Genomic DNA, 14,957 nt, shown 5'->3' with positions numbered 1-14,957 from the left:
CACATTCGATGGCGTCTGGCACGTTGGAGAGGTGTTCTCTTCACGGATGAATCTCGGTTTACATTGTTCAGGGCAGATGGCAGACAGCGTGTGTGGCGTCGTGTGGGTGAGCACTTTGCTGATGTCAATGTTGTGGATCGAGTGGCCCATGGTGGTGGTGGGGTTATGGTATGGGCAGGCATCTGTTATGGACGAAGAACACAGGTGCATTTTATTGATGGCATTTTGAATGCACAGAGATACCGTGATGAGATCCTGAGGCCCATTGTTGTGCCATACATCCATGAACATCACCTCATGTTTCAGCAAGATAATGCACGGCCCCATGTTGCAAGGATCTGTACACAATTCTTGGAAGCTGAAAATGTCCCAGTTCTTGCATGGCCAGCATACTCACCGGACATGTCACCCATTGAGCATGTTTGGGATGTGCTTGACCGGCGTATACGACAGCGCGTACCAGTTCCCACTAATATCCAGCAACTTCGCACAGCCATTGAAGAGGAGTGGACCAACATTCCACAGGCCACAATTGACAATCTGATAAACTCTATGCGAAGAAGATGTGTTGCACTGCATGAGGCAAATGGTGGTCACACCAGATACTGACTGGTTCTGAGTCCCCAGACCCTCAATAAAGCAAAAACTGCACATTTCAGGGTGGCCTTTTATTGTGGACAGTCTAAGGTACACCTATGCACTAATCATGGTGTCTGATGAGCATCTTGATGTGGCACACCTGTGAGGTGGGATGGATTGTCTCAGCAAAGCAAAAGTGCTCACTATCACACATTTAGACAGATTTATGAACAATGTTTGAGAGAAATGGTAATATTGTGTATCTGGAATGAATTTTAGATCTTTGAGTCCATCTCATGACAAATGGGAGCAAAAACAAAAGTGTTGCGTTTATATTTTTGTTGAGTATATTTGTTGTCTCTTTACCTAGCCTTACATTGTATTATCTGATTTGAATTATAACTAAAGACACTTTTAATGTTATATTTTAAGCACTTGTAAAAACAGCTCTTCTAAGCGTGAGCTGTCCCTCACTGTCTGTGATGTCATGGTCCTATTTCTGAGGTAGCTGAGGCATGACTAGATGAGTGTTGGGGAGTTAACTTGCAAAGATCACACACAGGTTTGTGAACTTTTGTTTAACGTTAATCTAGAACCTGCACGGCTGATTGTATTTAGAGAGCATTGAGAAACGAGCTGACAATATGCCGTTTCACCATCCAGTGTGCAATCAGGACAATCAAGTGACCTGAAGCGCATCATGCCGCCACTTCTCTTGTTGTTTGATGCAAATAAAAACTGCACATTTGCTTGTCTTGCATTGTGTGTCCCTGCATGTAAAAAATGTACACATACAGGAGACCCTGCTGTCCAAGTGTGGCACCCAATGTGTGATGAAAGCATGAGGGTATGAAATGAGAAAATGGCTTAAAGACGGCAAATAATAAACATTTGCTGTCTTAAAGGCCCCCCTCCCCCCCTCCTTTCCAAATAAAGGTTAAAAGTTCATATTTGTCACAATAACCTGTCAACACAGAAGGTTTTATCTTATTGTCTTTCATCTGTCTCTCATGTATCTGATGGCAAAGATACACTTCCTCAACAATCTATACAACTCTCCACACAGGCACATGAATGCCTCACTCATGCGTGTTCATCAACAATGACTCAAAATGTTTGCATGCTCCAAGACTGCACTTCTAAAAGTGCACCAATGCACCCTGGGTAAAAGACCTGAAGCTGACGCAGCTCTGCTCTGCAGTACTCTGTAAGGTATCAACAGTAACCTGCAAACAAACACAAGCAAACTCGGAAGTGAAACACAGTCCGATACCCAGATTGCGAACAGATCAAATACATCTGAACATGGAGGTCTATTTCTAAAGCAGTGTTTTAGCTTTCAACAAAACAAATCACACTGTCAAATCTCAGTGAAACATCAAAGAGTCTGAAAATGGGGACAATGTGTTGATGCAGGCGGGGGAACACAGTGTGGCCTATCATTGCAGGTGGGATGACAACAGTACCGGGCTCAAACACACTCATTATAATCATTATTCCAGGGAAGGGTAGAGGACTCCAGCTCATGTCCTTTTATTGCCATGATCTGTCCCTGCATGATGCAAGCGCCTGAAGACAGCTGCTGTCAACATGAAATACAGGACAATTCAGAAGACAAGATAACAACGACGACATTCAGAACAAAAAAACAAAAAACAAAACATGAATAAGTTCCCAGACCTGTTCATCATTTGAGAATATATCAAAATTATTATAATTATTTGGCATTAAAATGATAAGACCTCCGCCTTTTTACCCTGTGTATGCCTATCAGCCGACTTTCATTGGAATGAATGGATGTGATTTGGCTCTGTGCTTCTGCAATCAGTGCTTCTTGTTTACTTTGAAATAGATTTCTCACCCGAGCATAGTTCAGCCAAGAGGCAGAGCAGCATCTCTGGAATAAACTCCAACTAAATACTGAAATGAAGAAATAAAAAAAACAAAAAAAAAAAACACGCATGCACATCTGAAAAATCTCAGTCTTCAGCACTCTTTTACCATCGCTGCCGGCTATGGCATACTGGCAGCACATCATAAGGGGATTAATGGTTACTTCACAAACTGGGTGTGAAACAAAAACACCCTGAATAACCAGAGACAATTGAAAGCTGATCACAGGAGTGGGAGATGAGAGAAGAAAAGAGGGATGTGAAATCAACGAGATTTAAATGGGAGCTGCGGCAGTTGGATTTTCGGGGGTTGATGGCTTTCCTATCTGGGCGTCAAGCGTGTACCGTGGGTGTGCTGAAACAACATCCAAACATCCCCAAATCCCCCAGGCGCCTTTTCAGAAGCTAAAGAATCTGGGGAAAGGGACTGGCGGAGGAAAACAGAAGTGGAGGTTAGGGAGGGTGAAAGAGGAAGATATAGAGTGTGTAATACGGAGGGAGAATCAATGGGTGCCCCCGCAGCAAATAAAAGCCATGACATCATCGCATGGCAAAGGAGCAAGGAGAGACGAGGGCACCCACAGTCGCCCATTCTGCTTCTCGGGGCCCATCCTCTGGAATGGATAAGAAGCGAACAATGCGCCCTCGATGAATGGGATCCCAAATCCCACAGGAGAAAAACAAATCACCAGTGGGAACGGGGGAGGGCGAGGGAGAGATGGAGAAAGAGACAGAGAGAGATGGAGGGAGAGAGGGAGACCCTTAAAAAGATGTGCACACAAAGACACAAAGCATCTTGGGACATGTAGGGCAAGACAAGTAGAGTTTGATACAAAGCCGCCTTTGTCACAGCGGGCTGGTGGGTGGCTCGGTGTGAAGGATTTGAACGTGGCAACGCTTACATCAGAGTCCTCCAATATATTGATCGGGCCATGTAATCCCTCAAAAGTTAAAAGAAAGGGTTGGATGTACTCGGGGAGTGTTGTTTGTTGGGTTTACATGATGTGGGAGGCAGGAACAGGGCTTTATGTAACTTGTCAGGGGAGCTTTGAGCTGCGTTCAAAGTTTGGCCTGCTGCAGCGGATGCCGATTCGACGGAGACACGTGAGGCGAGGAAAGACGTTCAGAGAGCGTCTGATCACAGCGACTGCTCGCACAAGTCAAAATGGGATGTTTAATTGCATTCCCACTCTCAGGGTGTTGATAAATAAAGTCACAGCCTTCACCGGGAGAGCTCAATATGGGTGTGTGTGTGAGTGTGTACATGTCAGTGTGTGTGCTTTCAAACAAAGAGCTTCCGTTCCTCTGTGATTACAGCACTGGTGCTGTAAGCCAGAACAGAGAAAATAAATTAGAATCACACCGAGAAAAGTCTTTCATGTCTGATACTTTGATAACTAAAAAAAACAAGCAGGTTTTTCCACAAACGAGAATTAGTTGGCTGGGGAAACAGAAAGCAGAAGCTTTGCTGTTAAATAAGTTATATATAAAACAAGAAAAGGAAAAATGTCATGAATTTCAAAAGGTACATGTGTTGAAGTGGGATAACCTGGATGTTAAAACTGGTGAGAAGCTGATTTGGCAGATGCATTATCTTTCTGACAATCCAGAAACACTTGAATGAAGGAGCACAATTAGCAGCAGGGCTTCTGAGGCTTACAGACACGGAGAAATGTGAAACACCATGCAGCTGCAGATACCATTTAAAACCATCATAACCATCCAAAACATAAAAAGTGAGGGAGAGAAACACTTTCGCCTTTTCTGCAGCTACCGTATATGAGACGAAAAGTTGAGAAACCAAAGTTGAACTTTTTCAATATATTGATTTGTTGCACACTGTGACATTTCAAAAAGAACTGTGTTACGTTTAGATGCAGGAAAGATATTTTGAATAGCGCATCGATTGAAGCAGACATTAAAAGAAAGAGTCCAGCTTAAGACTGTGCTGGAATTCTCTAGAGAGAGAGAGAGAGAGAGAGAGAGAGAGAGAGAGAGAGAGAGAGAGAGAGAGAGAGAGAGAGAGAGAGAGAGAGAGAGAGAGAGAGAGAGAGAGAGAGAGAGAGAGAGAGAGAGAGAGAGAAGCAAATATCTTTGTCTAAAAGGATGCAAATATCTTTGTCTAAAAGGATGCAAAAACTCTACTCTACCTCAGAGGTGCTGACCTGGAACCTTTGACCTCTGTGGTAGGAGTAAGGTTGCAACTAATAATTTTCATCATTGATTTTTCTCCAGAGAGAGTCTTCAACAAAAATTATTCCCCTAAAATCTGAAATTTTATGCAAAGCAGACCATCACAGATTCCTAGCACACAAATGAAATCTTTGAGCTAATCGTTGATTGGCTAAACATAACCAACGTTAAATTATAAAAACAAGTGTAAACAACAAACCTTCACATTCAGAGATCTAGAACAAACTAGATTAGCTTAAAGCTCCCGTGACGAGTTCGAAGCCTCTTCATGAGCTAAAAAAGCAAACAAGACCCTCAGCCAAAGATTGCTTGTTTCTATAAAGTTCTTTTTAGGGCCTGCTGACTGAGGTATGTGTCAGGAGAAGTGATCAACAGCACTCAGAAGTGATACATGTGACTGTTAAATGAAAAGCAGTCCGTTAAAGAGAAACGACTTAAACGTGCACAGAAGAAGATCTGTCCACTGTGGGGCTCCGACATCGACACAATCTCAAAGAGATTCACTGGAGCTTCAAGCAATCACGTCAGTCCTGAAATCTTAATGAAAAGTCAGTGTCATTTTCAGATTCTTTATCAATGTCTTTATGCGTACCAATCAAAATAATATTGTCAAAATCAGAGAGGAGGCTGTTTTTGCTTTGATTGAATATTTGAGGGACATGAGAGGAACGTGACAAACTCTGTTTGGGATTCTCTCTCATGGCTGTATTAACTACATTTATCCCTTTTGCAATTTGAAGCTCAGACAAGCTTTGCTTTATCAATTTTCATCGAGTCTGTCTGAAGCTATCCATGAAACATTTCCCTTGAAGTCGGAGCCAGCATATGGAAGCTACATTAGCTTACAAGCTCCTGCCCCGTGCCTTCGCGGCCTGGCTCTTCCACAATAAATACTGAAATGATCGGTGTCTGCCTCGAAAGTGGATGTTCTGTATTATAAATGTCATCTTACCCTTGGTCGGCGGAGCAGCGGATCGTTCTAATGCCACAGGACAGAAACACAGAAAGAGAGAGAGACACCAGCGCTGGTGAGGGATTTCAACTTTCAGTCTCATCAAAGCGACATCAGAGTGTCTGCGTGCGTGTTTATGAATAAAAAAAGAAGGTTGGAAAAAAGAGGGCTAAAGTGATAGCAGCAGAGGGACACAAAAGGGAAGAACAGACCATACGTTCAGTGTGCCTCGATAACATAGCCCTCCTTTCTATGGCACACTGGGGCACGGTATCAGTAAGTATCTTTGCAGCTTTGCCTTTTTCCCTTTTTAAATGGTGTAGACATGTTAAACCTTTTCAAACTTATGTAAAATTAACCAGACTGCAAGGGGTGAAGAAGATAAATGGCTCTTTGCAAGACATTTATGAGGGGAAAAAAAAGGAGGGCTTTACTGAGTGATACGTCTGCTGAAGGCCTCTTAAACTTTCCTACATGATTTATCTACCTGCTGGCTTTATAGATATCATTAATGGTGCCAATAACAGCATCCGGTTTTTTTCACCAAATGATACATCGTTGCTTTAACCAGGAGACTCAAGGACAGAGATTTGTAGTGATGCCAACAATATGAAAGTCACTCATTCAAAACCCAATCGTTCTCCCTCCATCATAGCAGTGCCTTGCCTTGCCTTGCGCAAGGGCACCTCAGCAGTGCCCAGGAAGTGATCGGGAATCTCTCCAGCTACCAGAACAATTCCCAGATTGTTGGTCCGCATCGGGACTCAAACCAGCGACTCTCTGGTTCTTACAGAATGAACTGCTGCCGCCCCCAAAAGGAAGAAGAAGTCATATGCAATATTAGTATATCCAGTTGCTAGCCGTATCGGCTAAATTTCTTATACAGATATGTGCCGATATTACTCGATTTATTCACCAGCCAAACAGCATTTCATTTTGAGTTTCATTGTACACTTCATTACACTAGCAGCTCTCTTTCTTGCTGTCACCAGCAGAGTGTGCTATATGAATTTTTAACAAGCAATTTCCCTCTCCAGGGTGTCAAGCGCTGATGCAAGTGAATGCACACTTACTCTTCAGTTGGGTGACCATCTTGTCTTCATTATATATCTTTTCTATCAGTCAATCGTCAAACCAAATAATTTGTTAATGGTTTTGATCATTTGCTTTCCTGTGCTTCACATGTAGCTCTCATTATTATCTGAGCTTTAGGCAGCACAGATACAATCACAGAGAACCTACTTAACACCTGCAATCCTAAGGAGATGTGTTGCTGCTGCAAACTCCATTAGCTCAGACAGGAAGCTGCACACACCAGTTAGCGGGCAGAGAGCCATGTAGTGTTGTTTTTTTTACTTTCTTCTTTTCAAGCCTTATCCCACAAAGACCAAACCTCAGCAGACAAAACACCTCCGAATTGAAATGAGTAGATTGTACTCTTCTATTTCAAGGCCTGTGCAGTTGGAGGAAATTAAATCCCGTTATCTGCAGTCTGCATAGCGTGCTAGGCTAAAAACGCTATTAAAACACAGATAAAAGCCCTGATTCTTGGTACTTTTTGTGTGTGTTGATGAATAGGAAACTCTGCTCACCATTAATAACTGCAACTGGATGCCTGAGGTTAAGAGGCAGCCTGTGCACACCACTATTATTACCTCAACAATACTGCCATTAATTCATAGGGCAGGAGTTCCACTGAATAGCTGGGGAATTTTACACGAATCCCCCTCTCTCCTCCGCATGTTTTCTCTTTGTTGTCACCTCCCCCACCCTTCCACTTCACCTTCATCCTCTTCTTCTGTCATCTCTGGGCTGTCAAACCTCCTGTTTTTCTCGTCTTCTTTTCTCCATTCTGCGTCCTTCCAATCACCTTCTCCTGCATCCTCACGCTGTTACTTCCATCCAGTGTTCAAATCCGGTTTCTTATCGAACTTTATTTCCCTTCAGACAGCAGATCACTTGAGTCTTTTTCTGTCTCAGCAGCTCCTCTTTCAGAATAACAAACACGCTCTGCAACAGGTTTCATACTGTAGCCCATGCTGAGTAAGGCTTCTTATGAGGATAAACTACAGATCTGACTCTTGATGCATTGAGAGGTAGGTGTGAGGACATTTACCTGTGTGACTATTTGCTGTAACGCTTCCTCAGTACAGCAACTTTTCACGCAAAACAATTCAAGATCAGCTCAGGAGAAAGGCTAGAAGGGCGCTACACAAACTAGCGCATGGAAGCCAATTATCGCCATAACAATATATATGTATGTGGGTTAGTCCAAACTATTTTTGAAGCATAGAAGGAAATACTGTGAAATAAATCCTGCAGCCAATTCGTATGTTAGGGTCAAATTAAACAGAAAAAAATTCAACACCCAAAAAACACTCCTTTCTCAAAATGTTTATTCTGACATCTCTTCCACACGTTTGTTGAAGGAGACGTGACGCTCCCTTGCAGTCCTCCTCCCTTCCCCTCCTCCCTTCCCCTCCTCCTCGGGGAGAGTGCTAATGAAGCAGGAGGCTGGTCAGAAGGGAAAGTCTTTGACTCTCCACTTGGGTTCCAAGCAATCAATAATATACAGAAGGCCACCTTCGCTTTCCTTCTCTTTCATATTCTGTCTCTTATCTTCTTCTTCATTATTTTACTCCCTCTGTAGCTTTCTTTATTGTTTCCACCTCCTCTCTCTTCTCCCTTCCCTCTGACTGACCCCTCTCACTTTTAGTCCTCTCTGCTGTTATGCCTTTCCTTCTTTTTTTCTAGACAGCTTTTTCTGATATTGTTTGAAATCTGTGTTTCAATTAAACTTGCAGAGTTTCCTCTCTATTTGGAACTGATTCACATCTCAGTCGTCGCAGTGTTTGACATTGCAAAAGTTGCAGGAGAAATTCTCAGAGTCTGAAAGAAAACAAGCTTGCTGTCAGGAAACTCCAATCAGAAAACACAGATGGAAAAAAGCAAAAAAAAAAAAAGCAATGCACTCTCAGACTGCCTTAATACAAAGTTAAACGAGGTATCCTATCCATCTCGGAGATACTTCACAGCCCGAGGGAGGCTTTCCAACCTTTGAGACAACAGTGCCCCCTGCAGCCCAGAGGAGCAAGTGCAGCAGTGCTCAGTGAAGTTGATCCCCCAGCACATCAACCAGCCTTGTTTTAGCCCACCAGCTATCTCCTCCCACAAGGGGAATTGTGTAAGTGGATTTAAATAAATTAATGCCTCTTTTGCTTGCCTAGGGAGCACACAGCAGAAAATAGTCCATAACAAAAAAGAAATTCGACTGCTATCACATTCACAAAGATAAAGAAAAACATATATTTTCTCTAGCTATCGCCTATAGGCACACATTTAAAGAAGAAGCAATTTGAATATGTCATGCCTAATTCCACGTTTAGGCTGAGCCGGCATTCTCCAGGGACTGAATACAAAGCAGCATGCAAGAAAGACACTTGACTAGTCAGCTGTAACAATCCTATCCTGGCTCCAAGTATAATCAGTCCCACCATTTTGAGACAAAACTGCTTTTAAAGACACCAAAGCCTGACGGCGATCGCTGAAAATGTCTGCATCCATTGCCAAAGAAAAAACAGTCCTTTGGAGTATTTAAAATCTGCAGAATATTTGTCATATGTGTCAAAACATGGGCAAAACGTGTGCCTATTCCTAGGTCCCTAAGATTGTTTTCAGATTCACAGCTATTAGAACAATCAAAACATAGAGTCTGGATGAAATATTTCAAATTAATTGCACACTTCAAAGATTGGGAATCATTTCATTTGGAATAAGAAACTGCCTTTTGAGTTCCTCGGTCCTTTTTGTTCCAGCAGCAGAGTGATCCTTCTCCCAGCGGAGGTGGGGGGGGAAGAAATGAGTGAGGGAGGCTCATGAGATCTTGGCTATTAGAGTAACTACAGAGCATTAGCTAATTGGGAACCAAACAAACCCTGCTGAATGCAAATGAATGGGAAACACTAGAGTGGAAAATCTGAAGTAAGAACCATATTTGCATGGTGGATCCGAGTGTGATTTCCTCACACTTTTTTTTAGCTCTCATTAAGATGCTGCACCAGAATCCTTATCTCAAACTTTCATTGATTAAGTATCTATATTTATTGATGGAGTATTATAATTTAAATGACAAAATCACAAACAGTCAAAACTAATGACCTCAATAGGGCAAAATAACTGAAAACAAAGCCTTGACACTGCAGCTCACTGTAAGTTACAATCCTGTCCAATTCTTGCAACAGAGTCAGTGTCTCAGGAGGACAAAGAGACCCTGGAGGTTTCAGATAACAAGCTCCCTGATCTCTGGTCTTTACACTACAGTTACTCTGCAACCAGATGTACGTCTGTACCTCTGGGTCAAAACAGTACCAGCAGGATTACGGTCTAACAGCAAAGCAAGAGGGACAGAGTGGAGATGCTTCTGATTTGACGTAAACACAGACAGTTTTCACAGATACAGCTTAAAATGAGGATTTGCTTTCCTTTGAGTGTGCTTGAAATTGGACGGTGAATGGCAGGAGAAGCAGATGAGTGAGTAATGCAGAACACTTTGTGGAGTTCTGTGTGTGTGTGTGTGTGTGTGTGTGTGTGTGTGTGTGTGTGTCAGTTCACACCTCATCGTCTTCTTTGCGGAGTCCCAGTTGGAGGACAGCACTGGGAGACTTGAGTCTGGCTTGGCTGGACTGGGCCATCTGCAGGTTTAACTGCCAGCCGACATACTCCAGCTGAAACACACAAACAGAGCAGCTCTTTCTCTGATACTGACATAGATGTGAGAAAAGCTCACGCTCCACTTTAATAAAGGCCCCAGACACAGTTTCAAAGACTTGATGAAAACTCGAGGGGATGACTGTTCCCACACACTGAAAGTGGACTTTTTCTTTTTAGAATCATTTCTGTGTATCAGATTATTTGATTGATTTATTTTTGTTTTAGTTTTCCCTGTCAAGAGTAAATGAAAGACAATCTTATGTAATTGTATCTTTATGTCTGTTATAGTTCATTGACAGAAATCTAAAAGACCCTCAATCTATTTAACACAAGAGTGTAAAAAGTAGCAAACAACTTAGAATGGTCTCAAAGTGATCCGTTACTCTAACAGTCACACGTTGTATTTGTTTCTACAGGTTTAAGCCCTGTGTCCAACATTTTTGGTTTGATTTTATAGAAAGAGGTTTTAAAAAGAAAAATCAGACCTTTCTCGAAAGGAGCGATATGTAACTCTGACACCTTGTGTTGAAAATGGGTACTGCAGTCCTGCAATCCAAACATTGGAGAGAGCTGTCTCCCCCCTCGCCCGTCTCCCGAGGGTCAATGTGCAGGCACATTGCTATGTCGCTGAAGCTTCAGTGTTTAGCCACCTCTGTTTCGCTCTTGAAACATTTCTGCGCTCAAACCTCTCACCGTTTTTCAAAAACATCTCCAATATTTATCCTCATAAAGAAGTTTCTGTTCAGGGAGCTTATCAAAAAAAAATGCTGAGGTGTTGTAGGTCAAATGGAATAAGTCATATCTGAAACACTGCAACACCTGTTGGCTGTTCTGGACGCTCTTCGACGAAAACGGCCTTCATACCCCCTACCTGCCTTTAGTCAGAACAAAAACAAACACCAGAACCCTAACTTAGAAGGAGATCAATCATACCAGATGCTGCATTGTTGATAGAGAAACCAGCTCTTCAACTTAGCATGTTTCCTTAATGTCTTGTGAAATAGGAAGTTAATTTTCTGACTCAATTCAGTAGACATCTTACATATTGTTCCTTTCAAATGGAGTCTGCACAGTCTATAAAACAACTTGTTTGGTGACCATGTACAGATGACCCTCGAAGAACCATGACATGACTTATGATTACAGTCACGGACGCAGACATGAAGATTTACTGCTGTAAAACTTTGCTTAATCTCCCAAAAAGTTTTAGTTACTTTGCCTCTGAGCTGCAGGTGGGCAGACTATTACTCTCAGTCTTGGTCCGCTGTAGCGGTGTGATAGATTAGCAGCACTGAGTCAAGGCAGGGCAGTTAAGTGTTTTATGATGCGGAGAGAGGCCATAATAATAAACCATGTGTGACTTATCGGGTCTGGGTGCTTCCACAGCATCAGAGGACAGGTGCGAGGAGGCTGAGGGCTGGCCAGCATTACTCACAACTAAAACAACATCCACATTAGCATGAATAAACATCACAACTCTATGATGTGTCACTTTTTTTTACTGTCACAACACCTATGAATCAAATGAAATCAATCTATCTTTACAGTTAATAAAAGTTGATTTACTGACGTTCATTCGTGTGCTGTTTTCATTTCATTAATACAAATATCCCAGCAGCCTCATTCATGTATTTCCTTCATGTGAATATTTGGTGTATATTTTCTGCTCCGTCAGATGTTCATATTTACACACCTATGTTTTGGTAGGTGTTGTTTTTTTTGTAACAATCTAAATAGGTGTTGACCTTTATAAAATAGACAAAAGTTAGTGTCAATACGAGTAATGCAACATCTATCCATCCATTATCGATCACACTTACTGTATGAGAGAGTACTGGAGTAATAAACGCATGCATGGAGAGAACATCCATCCGATTTCTTCCCTGAGCTTTCACAGTGACAGCAGGTGAGAAATTCAACCCAGACTCTGCTCTCCCCAGCTATGTTTCCAGGCTAGACAGGACATATAATCCCTCCAGCAAACTTTGTGTCTACCCTTGGGTCTCCTCCCAGTTGGGCATGCCTGGAAAACGTCCAAAAGAAGGCGTCCAGGAGACATTCTTCTCAGCTTGTTTAACAGGTGACCAACATAAAAACCTCTTCTCTGAATCAGCAGGGAGGTATGCTAGCTTTCCAGCATGTGATTGATGCAACACGACAGATACCGGTACACATGGTCTACTGACATCAGTGCATGCGACATTTGGTGCAGCAGCAGTCCGTATAGGGACTTGGGTTGAGAATCGGACGGTGGCCGGTTCAAGTCCTGGTGTGGACCAGAAATATGGAAACTGGCCCGGTTGCTGGAGAGTGGACATCTCTCCATTAATGCATGTCCACAGGTTCCAGTTTGTGCGTGTGTGTTATTCAGACCTGTGTGTGTGAGAAGCTAAATAAAAGTGTGCACACCAGTGTTTCCCTCAAGGATAAATAAAGTATATAGAAGAAAAAATACATATACTGTATCGCTGATTGTCTGTCAACAGGGAACGTTTCAACCGCTACAAGAGTTCTCAGTTTTTATTGAAATAAGGAGGGACAATCTCCTGACATAGAAATTAACTTATATGTTAACGCTTTTATAAAAAACTGCAAGATGCCTTTACTCATTTTGTTTAATAGCAAAAATGTAAAGCCTAATAAAGAGGCTTACATCTTATTAGTGTTTACAGTCATTAAAGGAGCAGCGCCAACCAACAAAGACTGTTCATAAGGAGAGCTGTAGGTTACAAAGTTACGGGGATGGTCTCGAGGATCAATGGCTGCCACGACCTTCAGCTGCTAGCAATAAATCCTTTGGAGGGAGAAATATCATTTGCGAGACCAAGGTAGGTGAGATTTGTAAATGTATGACTGCAGCATTTATTCCAGCCGAATATGACTGATGCATACATGCTGCCGTCTGATTCTCTGTTGGATCTGAATTCCCCTGACTTTAAAAGGAGCGCTGTTTGAAGTGTCACTGCCTAATCAAACTGAAGAGAGAAACAAGTTTGTTAATTTATTTGACAACTTTTGAAGATCTGTGAAAGCACTCTTTGTAATATACACAGCCCAGATAAATGCACACAAAAGCAGGCCACTCGTAAAATGTTTTTTTGATATTTCATTTAGTATCAAGAGTCTATAATGCCTCACTGAACTGAACATCACTCACTCCATAAATCTGTGACTCTGTGGTTCCCTTCACATGTTTTTAAGGCTTAAAATGGTTTGGCTGTAAAACAGTCTGACAGGAAGCCACAGGGACCTTACACTTGTTTATGAGCCTTACCTTCTTTGGGGCAAAAATATTGTTCTTTAGTTTCTCCACCAGCTCAGGTCCAGCCGTGGCCCAGCTTTGAGAGAACATCTCAGCCTTGTCCGGATTGAGATGAAGCGCCTCCAGCTGCTGCTGCAGAGCGACCGGCTTCACATTATGATACACAGCCTGACGAGGGGAGGAGACAGAGGGTAGAGCAGTATCAGTGTGATAAGTGCTACCATTAACCATGCTGCGCAGGTATAACATCACTGTTACAGTCCTGATCATTTTCACCAACAACACTTATCAACTCGTCGCTGCTACAAAACAAATATTCATAATCCAACAGTGACCTCAGCTGGTGAAATGGGCTCATGACTCGATCCACATAAACAGACACATCTCTACTTTGTTAGAGTTGAGCTCTTCCTAGATTTCTCTAAAGAAAATACGACCTGAAGCAACATCTATATTTCCAACACACTTGTTACCATGGTAAGTACTCTCTTTATTTATCTTAACATGGCCGAGGACTAAACGACACATTGAGATTGTCATCAACAGATTAATTGACAAAAGAAAGAATTGTTAGTTGCAGCCCTAAAGCCATGCAAATAAATCATCTGGGAGAGAATAATAAAAACCTTAAGGATAAAAATAAAATGTACGCTCAACTTTTACAACTGGGTCAGAGAGAATCATTTTATTTCTCCTGTTAGCATCCAAAGTAATGATAATACTCACGATAATCCTAATCTCCTTCATGACATTTAAGATGTATATGTTGGTTAATATTGTTAAAAAAAAATAAGATGAAAGGAAATGCATGTTTTACACAGGAAAAAGAAACATTGAAGAGAAACGGTTACTCTTCAAAATAAAAGGCGGCCTCTCCTCACCTGCTCAAGAATGAAGGCGGTCGTTTCCAGCACCAGATCGAGAGCCTGTTTGTCCAAAGAGAGAGCGGTCTGAAGTTTTTGCTCCTCGTCTTCACTGAATGTCCGCTCTCCCTGTGAAGAAAGAGGACATGTGGAGTTACCATACACATTCAGTTTTTAATGTAACATTTTCAATGCAATATATGAACTTTTCAGTGATTTGACAAGTGGCATTGGATACTTTTATAAAATAACATTTTCCTGACTGATACTGGCACACACATTAAAACATTACTACATACATCAGCATTGCCTGATCAAGGACCCAATAAACAAAAACAAAAAAAAACAGCATGTGGGGATGAAACAGGAAAAAACAACATTTGCTGACAAAATGAGAAAAAGAAGAAAAATCTGACATCTCTAATATTTAATAAATCAGACTTTTTGGTTCACGCTTGGGCACTTAATCATTATCACTGGACAGAAATAATTGTTGCTATACAGTC

At 41.9% G+C, this 14,957-nt stretch overlaps 1 protein-coding gene across 3 annotated transcripts in view; it reads right to left on the bottom strand.

Annotated features, from left to right (window-relative positions):
• commd10 (COMM domain containing 10) overlaps positions 1-14,957 on the bottom strand; it is a 62,850-nt gene that overhangs the window by 45,369 nt on the left and 2,524 nt on the right. For 2 of the 3 annotated variants that reach the window (XM_079369788.1, XM_079369789.1), the window contains exons 3-5: positions 14,470-14,580; positions 13,601-13,756; positions 10,230-10,340 (exon numbers count right to left, since the gene is read on the bottom strand). In XM_079369788.1, the coding sequence (XP_079225914.1) occupies positions 10,230-10,340; positions 13,601-13,756; positions 14,470-14,580 (378 nt within the window). Of the gene's footprint in view, positions 1-9,284; positions 9,445-10,229; positions 10,341-13,600; positions 13,757-14,469; positions 14,581-14,957 lie in introns of those variants that run through there. The other variant, XM_079369790.1, reaches the window with a different exon arrangement.

The sequence above is a fragment of the Symphodus melops genome (genome assembly GCF_947650265.1).
Source record: "Symphodus melops genome assembly, chromosome: 1".
In the NCBI taxonomy this organism is placed as follows: domain Eukaryota; kingdom Metazoa; phylum Chordata; class Actinopteri; order Labriformes; family Labridae; genus Symphodus; species Symphodus melops.
The sequence above is the reverse complement of the archived record's forward strand: the minus strand, read 5'-3'. Positions and strand labels throughout refer to the sequence as shown.